The sequence below is a fragment of the Nicotiana tabacum genome, chromosome 9 (genome assembly GCF_000715075.1).
Source record: "Nicotiana tabacum cultivar K326 chromosome 9, ASM71507v2, whole genome shotgun sequence".
NCBI lineage: Eukaryota > Viridiplantae > Streptophyta > Magnoliopsida > Solanales > Solanaceae > Nicotiana > Nicotiana tabacum.
Window position 1 is genome coordinate 5,954,031 of NC_134088.1, and position 13,669 is coordinate 5,967,699.

General features: G+C 34.4%; 1 protein-coding gene across 1 annotated transcript; it reads left to right on the forward strand.

Moving 5' to 3' along the window:
* The first annotated feature begins 8,087 nt into the window (after positions 1–8,087).
* LOC142163774 (uncharacterized) lies at positions 8,088–9,089 on the forward strand. Its single transcript, XM_075220910.1, has 2 exons — positions 8,088–8,399; positions 9,024–9,089. The coding sequence occupies exons 1-2, from the start codon at positions 8,088–8,090 to the stop codon at positions 9,087–9,089; spliced, it is 378 nt and encodes a 125-aa protein (XP_075077011.1).
* The last annotated feature ends 4,580 nt before the right edge of the window (positions 9,090–13,669 follow it).

A 13,669-nucleotide genomic window follows, 5' to 3' on the forward strand; every position in this document is an offset into this window, starting at 1 on the left:
CGTCAATTCAAGCCTAAATCTACCTCGTACCTCCAAAATCCATTCCGGTCATGCTCCTAAGTCCCAAATCACCTCCCGAAGCTATCCGAATCATAAAAACCAAATTCCGAGATCGTTTACTCACAAGTCAACTTCCGGTTGACTTTTCTAACAAAAATACCAACTTAAGAGACTAAGTATCTTTTTCCTCTCTACAATTATTCCGAACCCGAGCCAACCAATCCAACACAACATAAAAGAGAAAACCACAAAAAATAAAGTAGAAATGGAGGAAACAGGGATAAAACTCTCGGAATGACTGATCTGGTCGTTTCATAATGCCACTTGAATAAAATTTAATAAAAATTTATATGTCATATGTTCTTCTTCTTCTTCTTTTTCTTCAGGCAAAATCAACTATCTTTATCAAACACTCTCAAAATTGAGATATAAACTCTAAAGAATATTCCCAATTATTTGCAACAACACCAAATTCAAACAAATAATATTTTTTGAAAACCTAAACTCGAATTCAAATCATTGAAGTTTTTTAACAGTTGTCAATGGTGGGGAATCAAACTCCTTCAAAATTTATAGATTGAAAATTTCAATTTGAACACCAATTGTGCAACATGAAAGAAAATTGTGAAGTTAAAACTCATAGTAAAACGATTGGAATACATTAATGGATTCTATTAAAACTCTACACAACATAAAAGGATAAAAATCAGAGAACATTGAAGGAAGAAAAATTTGGGGGGGGGGGAATAGAGGGGGGGAGAGAGAGAGAGAGATAGAGAGAGAGAGAGAAATCAGTTATAAAGGGATGAGAAACAACTGATATTCCCTATTCAATTCATAATACTCATTAATACTAATTTGTATACAATTGATAAATTGTATATCAACTTATAATTTAATTAAAACTTAAATATGTAAAAATTGCACGGTGCGCCCTATTTGGTCGCCCCCATTTAACATATACCCATTTTTTAAAAAAAGTTTTAACTTGTACCCACTTTTTAAACAACTTCAGCCCCATTCCGCCTCCTTCTTCTCCTCAAAGTTATATCCGCCCAAGAACAAAAATGCATATGTTTGGACTTTCAAGAAAGGAAGGAAAACAAAACGTTAAAGAATGGGAGAATCATGCACTCAAATAGAGATCGAAAATAGCTTTAACGAATAAAAACCAAATATGAAAAACTCTTTCAGTTGCCATTCTCAACATACATGATGCATAAATTCTTCATCATTGTGATAAGGAATTAGTTTCCATATAGAACTGACATAGGTCAGTTAAAATGTGGCCATTGGGTTCTCTTACGGAAGAAAGGTTATTAATTAAAGTAATGGCATTTGGAATTGTGAGGGAAATGAAATTCTCAGAGAAGAAGAAAGAAACACGCAACCTTCTAAGACGGCGAAGTTCTATATGGATTGATGAAAAAGATTTGGAGAAAAAGACACTTGAAGTTATTTGTGATGCTATTCAACTTTGAGTTATTTTCCTTCTCTAGAGCTGAAGTTCGCCAGTTACAAAATAAAACTTTAGCTGAAGTTCGCTAGTTACAAAAATAAAAACTTCGTCAGTTACAAAAACAAAAATTTCAGCTCTGGAGCTGAAATTCACCAGTTACAAAACAAAAACTTCAGCTTTCACCAGTTACAAAAACAAAAACTTCAGCTCTAGAGCTGAAGTTCGTCAGTTATAAAACAAAAACTTCAGCTCTAGAGCTGAAGTTCGCCAGTTACTAAAACAAAAACTTCAGCAATTAGAAACAAAAATTTCAGCTAATAGAGAACAAAACTTCAGCTACTATGCTTAAGTTCAGCAATTACAAACAAAAACTTTAGCACACTTTCTACTTCAGTCCCGTCTACTAGAATGCTGAAGTTTTGCGTGATTGTCTTTGCTACTTCAGGCCCGTATGCTGAAGTTACACAAAAAAGTGGGTACGCTTGCAATTTTTTTTTGCAAAGCGGGCACAAATTAAAACGTGACCCAAAAAGCGAGTATAGATGCAAATGGCCCCTTAAATAGTGAGGATAAATAAGTCTCTAATATAATACATATAGGGGTGGCAATTTGAGCTCAAACCCATCTAACCCGCCCAACCTGCTCAAAGATTAATGGGTTGAGTTATAAATATTTTAGCTCATGGGTCAATTTGGGCTGAGCCCAAGTTAACCTATTATATTTTATAGCTCATTCTTATCCACTAAGCAGCCCAAATGCAACTCATGAAACTCACCCAAAACAAAAGGTATCTCAACCCAACTTATATAGAAATTTATTTAGTTGTCCTAATTTTACTTTTTTTTTTTGTATTTTCAATTTTATGTTCTTTTGTTTTTCTGCACCATCCATACCCCACCCCACCCTTACCCCCACCCACCATCCCTCTCCCCCCGTAAAACCTCCCTCCCCTCAAAAAAAAAATTTACTTTTTTTTTGTATTTTCAATTTTCTATTTTTTTCCCTGCACCACCCACTCCCCTGCCATCATTAACCCCCCTCCCAAAAAAAATAATTTTTTTTACTTTTTTGTTTTTTTGTATTTTCATTTTTCTGCATCCCCCACCCCCACCCACCACCCCCCGCAATACCCTCCCCTCAATTTTTTTTTTTACTTTTTTTTTTGTATTTTAAATTTTCTGTTTTGTTTTTTTTTTCACCAGCCATCCCCCTTCCCCCCCCCCCCCGAAACCCCCCCCCCCCAATAAATAATTTTTTTTTACTTTTTTGTTTTTTTTTTGTATTTTCATTTTTCTGTTTTTTTCTGCACCCCTAGCAATCCCCTCAAAAAAAATATTTTACTTTTTTTTATTTTTAATTTTTTATTTTCTGTTTTTCTTTGCACTACTCACCCCCCACTCCACCCCTACCCCAACTCCCAAAACAAATTTCAACTTACACATTTTAAGGTAAAAGACTTTTTTTTATGCAAGATGAGCATGATTCTACAACATGGGTCAAGTTGGGCGGGTTGGGTTATGACTCATTGTTTAGCCCATCTTGACCCAACCCATCTTAGCCCAAGTACACTTTGGGCTGGGTTGAGCAATGACCCATTTATTAACCTAACCCATCTTGACCCGTCCAAATTCAGCACAACCCGCCCATTTGCTACCCCTAGTGATATTTATATGGTTGATATTGATATATTCTTATTGGCTCCATTGTTTATGATTCATTAATATTTTATATGTCATTATATATATGAGATTTGTTAAAATAATATATTCCCTATTTATATTTTAATTGATCATACGAGATCATTATTTATTTGTGAAAATAGTACGAGCTAGCCAGTTTTCGGACTGGTATTGAAAAATAGTCAGCATTTGTAAAGTCATTGAAAAATAGCCACTATTTTTGCTGCAACACGAAAAGTTCCAGCATAATATACTGGAGATTGATGCACTTGTGTATGAACTTTCAGCATATTATGTTGGAACTTCAACACACAGAAAGTTCCAACATAATATACTGGAGACCGTAGTACATATGTATGAACTTCCAGCATATTATACTGGAACTCCGGTATATTATGCTGGAATATTTTTCGTATTTTAAATTGTATTTTAGTTCAAAATTTATCTTTAGATAAAAAGTAGCCAAATTTAGATTACTTTTGAAACTGTGGCTATTTTTCAATTACCACTTGTAAATCTGGCTATTTTTATATGGTCGTAATAAATTAGTTCTTGTTTTCTCTTTTTTTGTTGTTGTCTTGTTCTTCATAACACTAGTATTCGAGCTAGCTTTAGCTTACCTTAATTATTTTTCGGGTAGAACGATAAAACAAAACTATTAGGTTTTTGTTCTTTTGCTATTAAGCGAACTCAAACAGTTCCTTAAAAATTAAAATCAAGAAGTGGCTATATTTTAATAACTTTACAAAAGCTGGTTATGTTTTAAACAATTAGCCTTAAATGTGGCTTTCTTTCCAAAGGCTGGAAGATTGTTAAAATCTCATAAATATTATTTGAAAATCTATTTGCATTGTCATTTGAGTGGGGAAGATCAATTTCATTGTTATTGCAAATGTTATTATGTGATTTTTTTTTTTCATGAATGTAGTAAACAACCTTTGCAGACTCATTTTTTTTATTTCAACTTTAACTAGTCATAGAAGATCATTTCCTCATTTAATAGTTATATGTCGCAAGATAATATCTTAGATATGTTATCCAGATTTACGAGTTTATGTTTGGTATATCATGTTTTATACAATAGAAATTGCACCTAGTAATTAATTTTCACCTATTTTTTAAGTTATACTTAATTTTTAAAAAAAAATTATTAAATTTGTAACCAGTGTTGACAAACTTCAGACAAAAGCGTTGATTCTCTTCTTCTTTTAGGTCAAATTTCAGACAAAAATGTTCTAAGTTTGCTTGCTTTCAAATTATGTGAAGTTGCAAAACCAAACTTCACATAATTATGTCCTTCTCTCTTTGTTCATTGCCAATGTAATTGAACTCAATTGTCCTGGCTGCAGTTTGAATTGGTAATCGAAAAATAGCCAGCGTTTGCAAAGTCATTGATAAATAGACGCTATTTTAGTTGAAAACACGGAAAGTTCCAGTATAATATGCTGGATTTTGGAGCTCCTGCATACAAAGGGCGATGCGCACAAATAGCCACTAACATCACCTGTCTTTATTTTAAAGCCAGTGTTTTAAATGTCTTTAGTCTTTAGCCACTGGTTTAATAAACTTATATCTGACTGGATGAAAATACCCTTCTGCTATAACTTATAGCTACGCTATTATTAATGATCAGCAGCAGCGCTATATTACCACATTGTGATCGTCGAAATTGCAGAAGATTCTCTTCCAATTTCAAACGATAGAATTCAACATTCTCATCCAAAAATCGACATAGATTTACAGTAAGTTATACTTTTATGTATTTCTATTGATTTTTATTTCGACATAGTTATACTTTTTCCGATTTCTATTAATTTTTATACTGTAAGTAGAAATTTGATTTTTTTTTGAATTTCTGGATTGATAAAGTTAAGGACATCACGTCATGTGATAATTCTATAAAAATTGAGCACATAATATTAAGGACATAGTGTCCTGATTTTGCAAATTGAATGAAAAAGTTAAGGATACAATGTCCTTAACTTTGTTGCTGTTCTTTTGTATATTAAGCACATACTGTCATAGTTTTGCAAATTGTTTTGAAAAAGTTAAGGACATTTGGTCCTGAACTTTGAGTTTCAAGTTGAGGACACTTGGTCCTGAACTTTGACTTACATGTTCAATATTTATGGACAGTTGGTCCTTAACTTACAGTTATTAGTTAAAACGTTAAGGACAAGTAGTCCTTAACTTCAAGTTTCAAGTTCAAAAGTTAAGGACACTTGGTCCTTAACTTTGGGTTTCAAGTTCAAAAGTTAAGGACATGAGTCCTTAAGTTTGACTTGCAGGTTCAAAAGTTAAGGACAGGAAGTCATTAAGTTTGACTTACAGGTTCAAAAGTAAGGACATAAAGTCCTTAAGTTTGAATTACAGGTTAATTATATAAAAATTGAGCACATAATATTAAGGACTACTTGTCCTTAACTTTGAAAATTGAATTGAAAAAGTTAAGGAGACAATGTCCTTAACTTTGTTGCTGTTATTCTGTATATTAAGGACATACTGTCATGCAAATTGTTTTGAAAAAGTTAAGGACGCTAGTTCGTGAAGTTTGAGTTTCAAGTTGAAAAGTTCAGAACACTTGGTCCTGAACTTTGACTTACATGTTCAATATTTAAGGAGAGTTCTTCTTTAACTTACAGTTATAAGTTAAAAAGTTAAGGACATGTAGTCCTTAACTTTGGGTTTCAAGTTCAAAAGTTAAGGACACGAGTCCTTAAGTTTGACTTGCAGGTTCAAAAGTTAAGGACAGACAGCCCTTAAGTTTGAATTACAGGTTCAAAAGTTAAGGACATGTAGTCCTTAACTTTGAATTCCAAGTTCAAATGTTAAGGACACTTGGTCCTTAACTTGGTCTTGAACTTACAGTACCTGTTCTTAATTATACAAGGATTGCATTATAAAATATGTCCTGAGTTTCCCATTCTCTTGACTTGCAGGATGGAAACAATATGCATTATAGTTGCTTTTAATGGTAGATGGACTGAAGACTATAAATATCTTGATCATCAAACAAAGCTTGTTCTAGTACCTAAGGCAATTCGGTTTGAAGATTTCATTAACAGATCTTTGAAGTTATTAAATTGGATAGACACAAGTTTGAAGTAGTGATATGGTTTGATATCAACCTTGGAACAAGCAAGGAATACTTGTATCCAAAGATTTAGATCTTCACACATGTATAGAGTTACTAAAAACTCATTCACTCTTCAAGGGATGTCGTTTCATTGTTGATATTTCGGAAAGAGTTTTTGGATTAACAAGCAACGAACATGTCAACACGAAAACTCAACATGACAATCAAAATAAATGCCAACAAATAATGGAAATAGATATGGTTGAAGCTCAAGCAATAACTGAAGAGGTGCTTCAAACACATGTCAACAGAGAAACTCAACATGACAATAAAAAAAATGCCAACAGATAATGGAAATAGATATGGTTGAAGGTCAACCAATAACTGAAGATGTGCTTGAAACATTTGATTCTATTCAAGTAGAAGGACAAAGCATTATAGAGATTGACAACGAACAAGTTGGGTATTCAAGACTTAGAGAGTGCACCGGTAATTTAAGAAGTTGCTGAAAAAATCTCTACTCAACTAACTAGACAAAGATCAAATTTAAAACAAAAAGAATCCCCAACTACGATATTAAAAAAATGCTTCGTTGGATGAAATAAAAGTGGGATCAGTATTTGACAAAAAGAAGAATATTATTAACTAGTTTTCGAATATAGCAATTAATGGACATTTTGAATTCAAGGTTGTTAGATCAAGCTCAATAAGATATTCGTTGAAATGCAATGATGATAGGTGTGGTTGGTGTGTGCGTGCTTTCAGAATTAAAAATTCAACACTGTTCAAGATAGTAAAGATTGAGAAAAAGCATGACTACTCTGTTAACACTATGGAAGCTAATCAAAGGCATGCAACTTCAAAGTTGATTAGTGGTTACATTATCGACAATCTTCGAGACCCAAGGTTTGAAGTTACACCAGCTTTTGTCATGGCAGAGAAGCAAAAATTGCATGGACTAGACATTGGATAGCACAAGGCGTGGCGTGCTATTCAACTTGCTTCTACTTTAATAAGAGGAACTCCCGAAGAGAATTATGAATTATTGTCTCCATACTTGTATATGATGACAAGTAAAAACCCGAGAACTTATATTAACATAAAGATAGATGACAACAACAGGTAAACAATCAAAAAAAGTTTCTTAGTACGTTTTATAAAATTTAGGACATGCTATCTTTAACCAGTTAAATTTTGAGTTGTAACCAGAAGTTTAGGACTGCCTGTCCTTAACTTTTGAACTTGTAATTCAAAGTTAAGGACTGCATGTCCTTAAGTTTTGAACTTTCAACTCAAAGTTAAAGACTGCATGTCCTTAACTTTATAACTTAAAACTCTAAGTTAAAGGACTGACTATCCTTAACTTTTAACCTTGTAATCTAAAGTTTAGGACTACCTGTCCTAAACTTCTGTTAACCTTATTTTATATTGTATTTTCAGGTTTCTTTATATGTTTTATACATATGGATCATCAATATCTGGTTGGAATCATTGTAGACAAGTGATTGCTATTGATGCAACTTTTTTGAAGTCAAAATTTTGTGGTATTTTAATGATTTCGGTTTCAAATGATGCAAATAACCAAAATTTTCCACTAGCCTTTGGAATAGCAGAATCTGAAAATAACAATTCCTATGAGTGGTACTTTAGTCAGCATCGCAATGCAATTGGGAGCCGTGAGAATTTAATATTTTTATCAGACATGCATCAAGCTTTTACATATGGCATTGAAAAGGTATATCTTGAAAGTCATCATGAGATTTGTATCTATCATTTGGAACAGAACCTAAAGCGAAGGAAGGTTAAAAGTGAGGTCATAAAACTTTTCCAAAGTGCTGCAAGAGTATACAAACACAAATAATTTGATCTATACATGTCAGATATAGCAAAAGTAGATAAGAAGACTTATGACTACTTGATGGAAGAACCACCGGAAAGGTGGGCACGTTCTTGTAGTCCACGACGAAGATATGACATGCTCACAACAAACATAGTTGAGTCAATAAATTATGTCCTATTAGAAGCAAGGGAGCTTCCTATATTAAGAATGATGGATTTCATTCAAGTAAAGCTACAACGTTGGTTTTACGAAAGAAGAAATGAAGCAGAAGGAACTTTTTATGATGTTTCTTGTTGGGTAGAGGAGGAATTGAAGAAAAAAATAGATTTAGCAATTACTTTGAATGTAAGTATTATGTTCTATGTTTAGCCTATGATTTTAATATAATTTAACATAATGTACTAACTTATAATTTTTCAACATTGAAGGTCTTCCCTGTTGATTCATGGCGTTCTACAGTTTGAAGAAGAAGGAATAACTTTCTTGGTGGACTTAAACAAAAGAACATGTGATTGTTTTCAGTTTCAATTTGATGAATTACCATGCATACATACAATTGCAGTTATCGAGAAAAAAAATATCAAGAAGTCCAACTTTTGTTTGCACTGGTACTTAAAGAAATCTTGGCTGAAAACATATAAAAGACAAATACATCTTGTAGGACATACTGATTCTTGAATTGTACCAGAGAGTGTTAAGTCACATATTGTTAAACCTCCAGATTTCAAAGTGCCACTAGGTAGAAGGTAGAAGAAAAAGCATATTCCAGCTACTGAGTCATCAAAAATAACATTCAAATGTGGTCGTTGCAGAAGAATTGGTCATAATAGTACATCTTATATATATTCTCCGACAGTCCATCCATTTCAAGAAAACATAGCTAATAGTAGATATATCCACTTATGTTTATCAACTCTTTTAAGTTTTTGCTATAAATTGGATTCATTTTGATTATTCTTATTTGAGCAGATGTCTGAATTTTCAAAATTTCTTTTTGCTTACCTTCTTTTTGTGTCTTTTGAGTTCAAAGATTAAAAGATAAGGACGGGAGTCCATAAGTTTGACTTGCAGGTTCAAAAGTTAAGGACATGCAGTCCTTAACTTTGAGTTTCAAGTTCAAAACATAAGGACTATCTGTCCTTAACTTTGGGTTACAGGTTCAAAAGTTAAGGACAGACAGTCCTTAACTTATAGTTCAAAGTTCAAAACTTAAGGACTGTCTGTCCTTAAATTTGAGTTTCAAGTTTAAAAGTTAAGGACTTTCTGTCCTTAACTTTGAGTTTCAAGTTTAAAAATTAAGGAAAAAAGTCCTTAAGTTTGACTTATAGGTTAAAAAGTTAAGGACAGACAATCCTTATGTTTGAATTACACGTTCAAAAGTTTAGGACAGGCAGTCCTTAACTTTGTATTCAAAGTTCAAAAGTTAAGGACAAGCAGTCCTTAACTTATAGTTCAGAGTTCAAAACTTAAGGACTGTCTGTCCTTAACTTTAAGTTTCAAGTTCAAAAGTTAAGGACAGGCAGTCCTTAACTTATAGTTCAAAGTTCAAAACTTAAGGACTATTTGTCCTTATCTTTGAGTTTCAAGTTCAAAACTTAAGGATTGTCTGTCCTTAACTTTGAGTTTCAAGTTCAAAAGTTAAGAATACGAGTCCTTAAGTTTGACTTGCTGGTTAAAAAGTTATGGACAAACAGTCCTTAAATTTGAATTACACGTTTAAAAGTTAAGGACAAGCAGTCCTTAACTTTGAGTTCAAAGTTCAAAGGTTAAGGACTATCAGGAGTCCTTAAGTTTTACATGTAGGTTCAAAAGTACAGGACAGGCAGTCCTTAAGTTTGAATTACACGTTCAAAAGTTCAGGACATGTAGTCCTTAACTTTGTGTTCAAAGTTTAAAAGTTAAGGATACTTGGTCCTTAACTTTGAATTTGAAGTTCAATTACACTTAGTCATGAACTAATACTAACAAACTTAATGAACAAATCAACACTTGAGAGAAACAAAGAAATTAATAACATGATGCCTTGATATTACTTCTGAAATTGTAATTTTGCATAGTTGTGACAAAAAATTATGCTACGCAAACAAAATATAAGTGCCTTTTGAGGAATTTACAGAATATTTCAGAATTTTTCTGAACTTGCAGAATTCATATGTATCCTTTACAACAATTTTATACAAAAGATCAACCACAACTAACTTTCTTTATAACTAAACTATAACTCCTTTGGACAACAAGTTTCATTTTCACTCTCATAATCATCGCCAATATTTTCTGGTGGTGTATCATAACCAGAATTTTTTTCCACTCACCATGTGCCCAAAGATTTGCGGCAAGTTCTTTTCTAAAGTCTTTTATGTGTTCAGGTTGGAATTTTCCACATCCTTTCAAATCATCAGCAACTCCACATATTTGATCAGGAATGCACCACAATCTGTCCTAATAAAAATGTAAGCTATGCAGTGAATTAAACAATAAATCTAAATTACATATAAATAATATAAAATTTAACAACACGTACGATCCAGTTTGGTGTGGTGATCTTTGCCCTATCAAATTTATTGAAGGCAATTCCAAACGACTTGTGATGTTTGTCAAACTATGAGAACTTTAGCAAGTAGAGGATCATGCGTACATACATTTCCATGTGATTCATTCCTGCCTCATATGACTCACTATATATGGAATCGTATACATCAATCTTTTTCTTATTCAAGTCCAATACCCCCAAAAGAAAGTGTGTCACATCATTATCATCTTCTAAAGGAAGCCAACATAGAAAAAAGATTTTGTCAACCTCTGTCCAAGAAATTCCACATCTACGACTGTCCCCCACACATATGGTGTCAGAAATAACTGATTATCACCAGCACACCAAAAGTCATCAGTAGCATCTTCACTGAAATCTTTATACACAAGCACCATATAGTTATCAAAAAGAATATCAGTAGTTGTGCAACGAAAAGAATGATCGCGAGGGTGGTAGCATTCCTTCTTTCTCAGATAATATAGGGCTATGTCAATATGCTTCATAAAAAGGCAAAAAATAAAACAAATCCATCAGTCATAAAATAATTAGAAAATGATAAATTAAGAATAAAAAAAATAAATGCCTTGCAAATTATCTAACCTTATCATCAAGTACAAAGCTGCTATCTGAAAGCTCGAGGAAGAATATTTTGCTACTGATTTTTTGATGATACAATTTGTATGGTTCTTTCTCACCCTATTATCATCAGCATATATATCAGTTTGTCCCTTGAAAATTTTGAAAATATCAAAGTTAGAAGTTAGTCCTGAACTTAGCCTTTCAAGTTGAAAAATTAAGGACAAGCAATCCTTAAATTTGAATTATAGGTTCAAAAGCTAAGGACACTTGGTCCTGAAGTTTGAGTTTCAATTTCAAAAGTTAAGGACACATGGTCCTGAACTTAGACTTACAAGTTTAAAAGTTCAGGACTGTGACGACCCGACCAGTCGTCTCATGAGTTACCGCTCCGTTTCCCCTATTTCTATTTCTTTATGCTTCTTTGTCTGTATTTTATGTGGGCGAGTTGATTGGTTTGCATTTGGTGTGGTTTTGGTAAGAAATTAGACACTTAGTCTCTTTTAAGAAAGCTTAAGTTGGAAAAGTCAACCGGATATTGACTTATGAGTTAGAGAGCTCGGATGTGAGTTCTGATGGTTTGGTTAACTTAGGGAGGTGATTTGTGACTTAGGTGTGTGATCAGAAGTGGTTTTGGAGGTCCGGTGTAGAATTAGGCTTGAATTGGCGAAGTTAGTATTTTGGCGATTTCCGGTTGATAGGCGAGATTTTGATCCGGGTGTCATAATGGAATTCCGAGAGTTGTTGTAGCTTCTTTATGTCATTTGGGATGTGTGTGCAAAATTTCAGGTCATTTGGATGTGGTTTGGTTGGGTTTTCGATCAAAAGCGTGTTTCGGAAGTTTTTAGAAAACTTAGGCTTGAATTCGATGTGAATTGGTGGTTTTGGTGTTTTTGTGGTGTTTTGATGATTGGAACAAGTTTGAATGAGGTTTTAGGAAGTGTTGGTGCTTTCAGTTGAGGTCCCGGGGGCCTCGGGTGAGTTTCGGATGGTCAATCAGACCAATTTCTATGTTGAGAAGTTGCAGAATTTGAGCAGCAGTTGCAGAGGATTTTTTGCCTTCGCGATTGCATGAGGTCCCTCGCGATCGCGTAGAAGGAATTTGGGTGGGCCTGAGTTTGTGCTTGGCGTTCGTGTCTGAGGGCTCGCATTCATGGAGAGTGAGCAGCTTGTGCTTCGCATTCGCATGAGAGATTTCACATTCCCGTATAAGGAATCAGGTCCCAGGGCAATTGCTCTTTGCGTTCGCGTATGTGGGGTCACATTCACGTAGCTCTGGGAAGTTAAGCATCGCGTTTGCATCAGCATCATCACGTTCACATAGTATTATTCTGAGAAGCCGGAATTTAGTGCTTCGCGATCGCGAGACCTTGGTCGCGATCGCGATGAAGGAAGTTCAGAACTGGGCAGTGAGTTTATTAAACATTTCATCCGCAATTTTGAGCCATTTTTCCGCCATAGCTAAGTATTTTGAGAGCTCTTTGAGAGAGATTGAAGAGGGATTCGAGGAGAAGGGATTAGAGGTAAGATTTATGAGCATAAAACGTGATTCTATTGTGAAATTAACCTAGAAATTCATGGAAATTTAGCTAAAAATGGAAGAACTAGGGCTTGGGATTTTGAGATTTTAAATTGGGATTTGAAGGGCCATTTGATGTCAGATTTGAGAATGTATGGACTCGTGGAAGGATAAGGAACCCGTTGATGTGAAAATTTCTGAGTTTCGAGAAGTGGGCCTGGAGCTCAGGTTTTCCTAATTTCAGGTTTTTTGATATTTTTCGATTGTTTTCGCTTGGGTTATATTCCCTTAGCATATTGTGACGTATTCGTTCTGGTTTTGGTCAGATTCGACGCGCGAGGAGGCCGATTTCAGAGGCAAAGGCATAACGAGCTAGAGTTTTTGCCGGTTTGAGGTAAGTAATGAACGTAAATGATGTCATGAGGGTTTGAAACCCCAGATTAACACATCGTAGTGCTATATTGAGGTGAGACACGCGCTTGATGATGAGCATGAGGTCGTTTACTATTAGGGATTGTGACTTGGTCTGTCCCGAGTGATGCTTTTATCGCGTATTTGATTGAAGCTTATTTGTTATCATCATTATTTGGACTAATTGCCATATTGGGCTTCGTGCCAACTATTTGAACCCTCCGGAGAGTTTTATCACTATTTCCTCACTATTTTGACTTACTACTTGAACTCAGTCGCACCGTTTTTCCACTGTTTTACAATTTAGCCACTTTTACGCGATTTGAAACTAAAATGATATATTAAATGATGTTTTGGGCTGAGAACTACTATTTTAGTAATGCTCGAGGGGCTTATACGATTTCTGGACTGAGTACGACCAAGGGCCAGATGTGAGGATACTATGGGATCGGGATGTGCGCCGCAACAATGTTATATTGATATTGATATGAGGTCGATCGCCTAGATTTGATGCCACGAGATGGATTGATATTGCGCTTGGGCCGTAAGGGGACCCTCCCGGAGTCTACACATCCCCAG

What these genes read in the sequence shown, in the direction of transcription:
- LOC142163774 (XM_075220910.1), top strand. Translation starts at nt 8,088, where the DNA reads ATGTCAGATATAGCAAAAGTAGATAAGAAGACTTATGACTACTTGATG. An exon ending in ATTTAGCAATTACTTTGAAT is followed by an intron (nt 8,400 to 9,023) that starts GTAAGTATTATG and finishes TTATTTGAGCAG; the next exon opens with ATGTCTGAATTTTCAAAATT.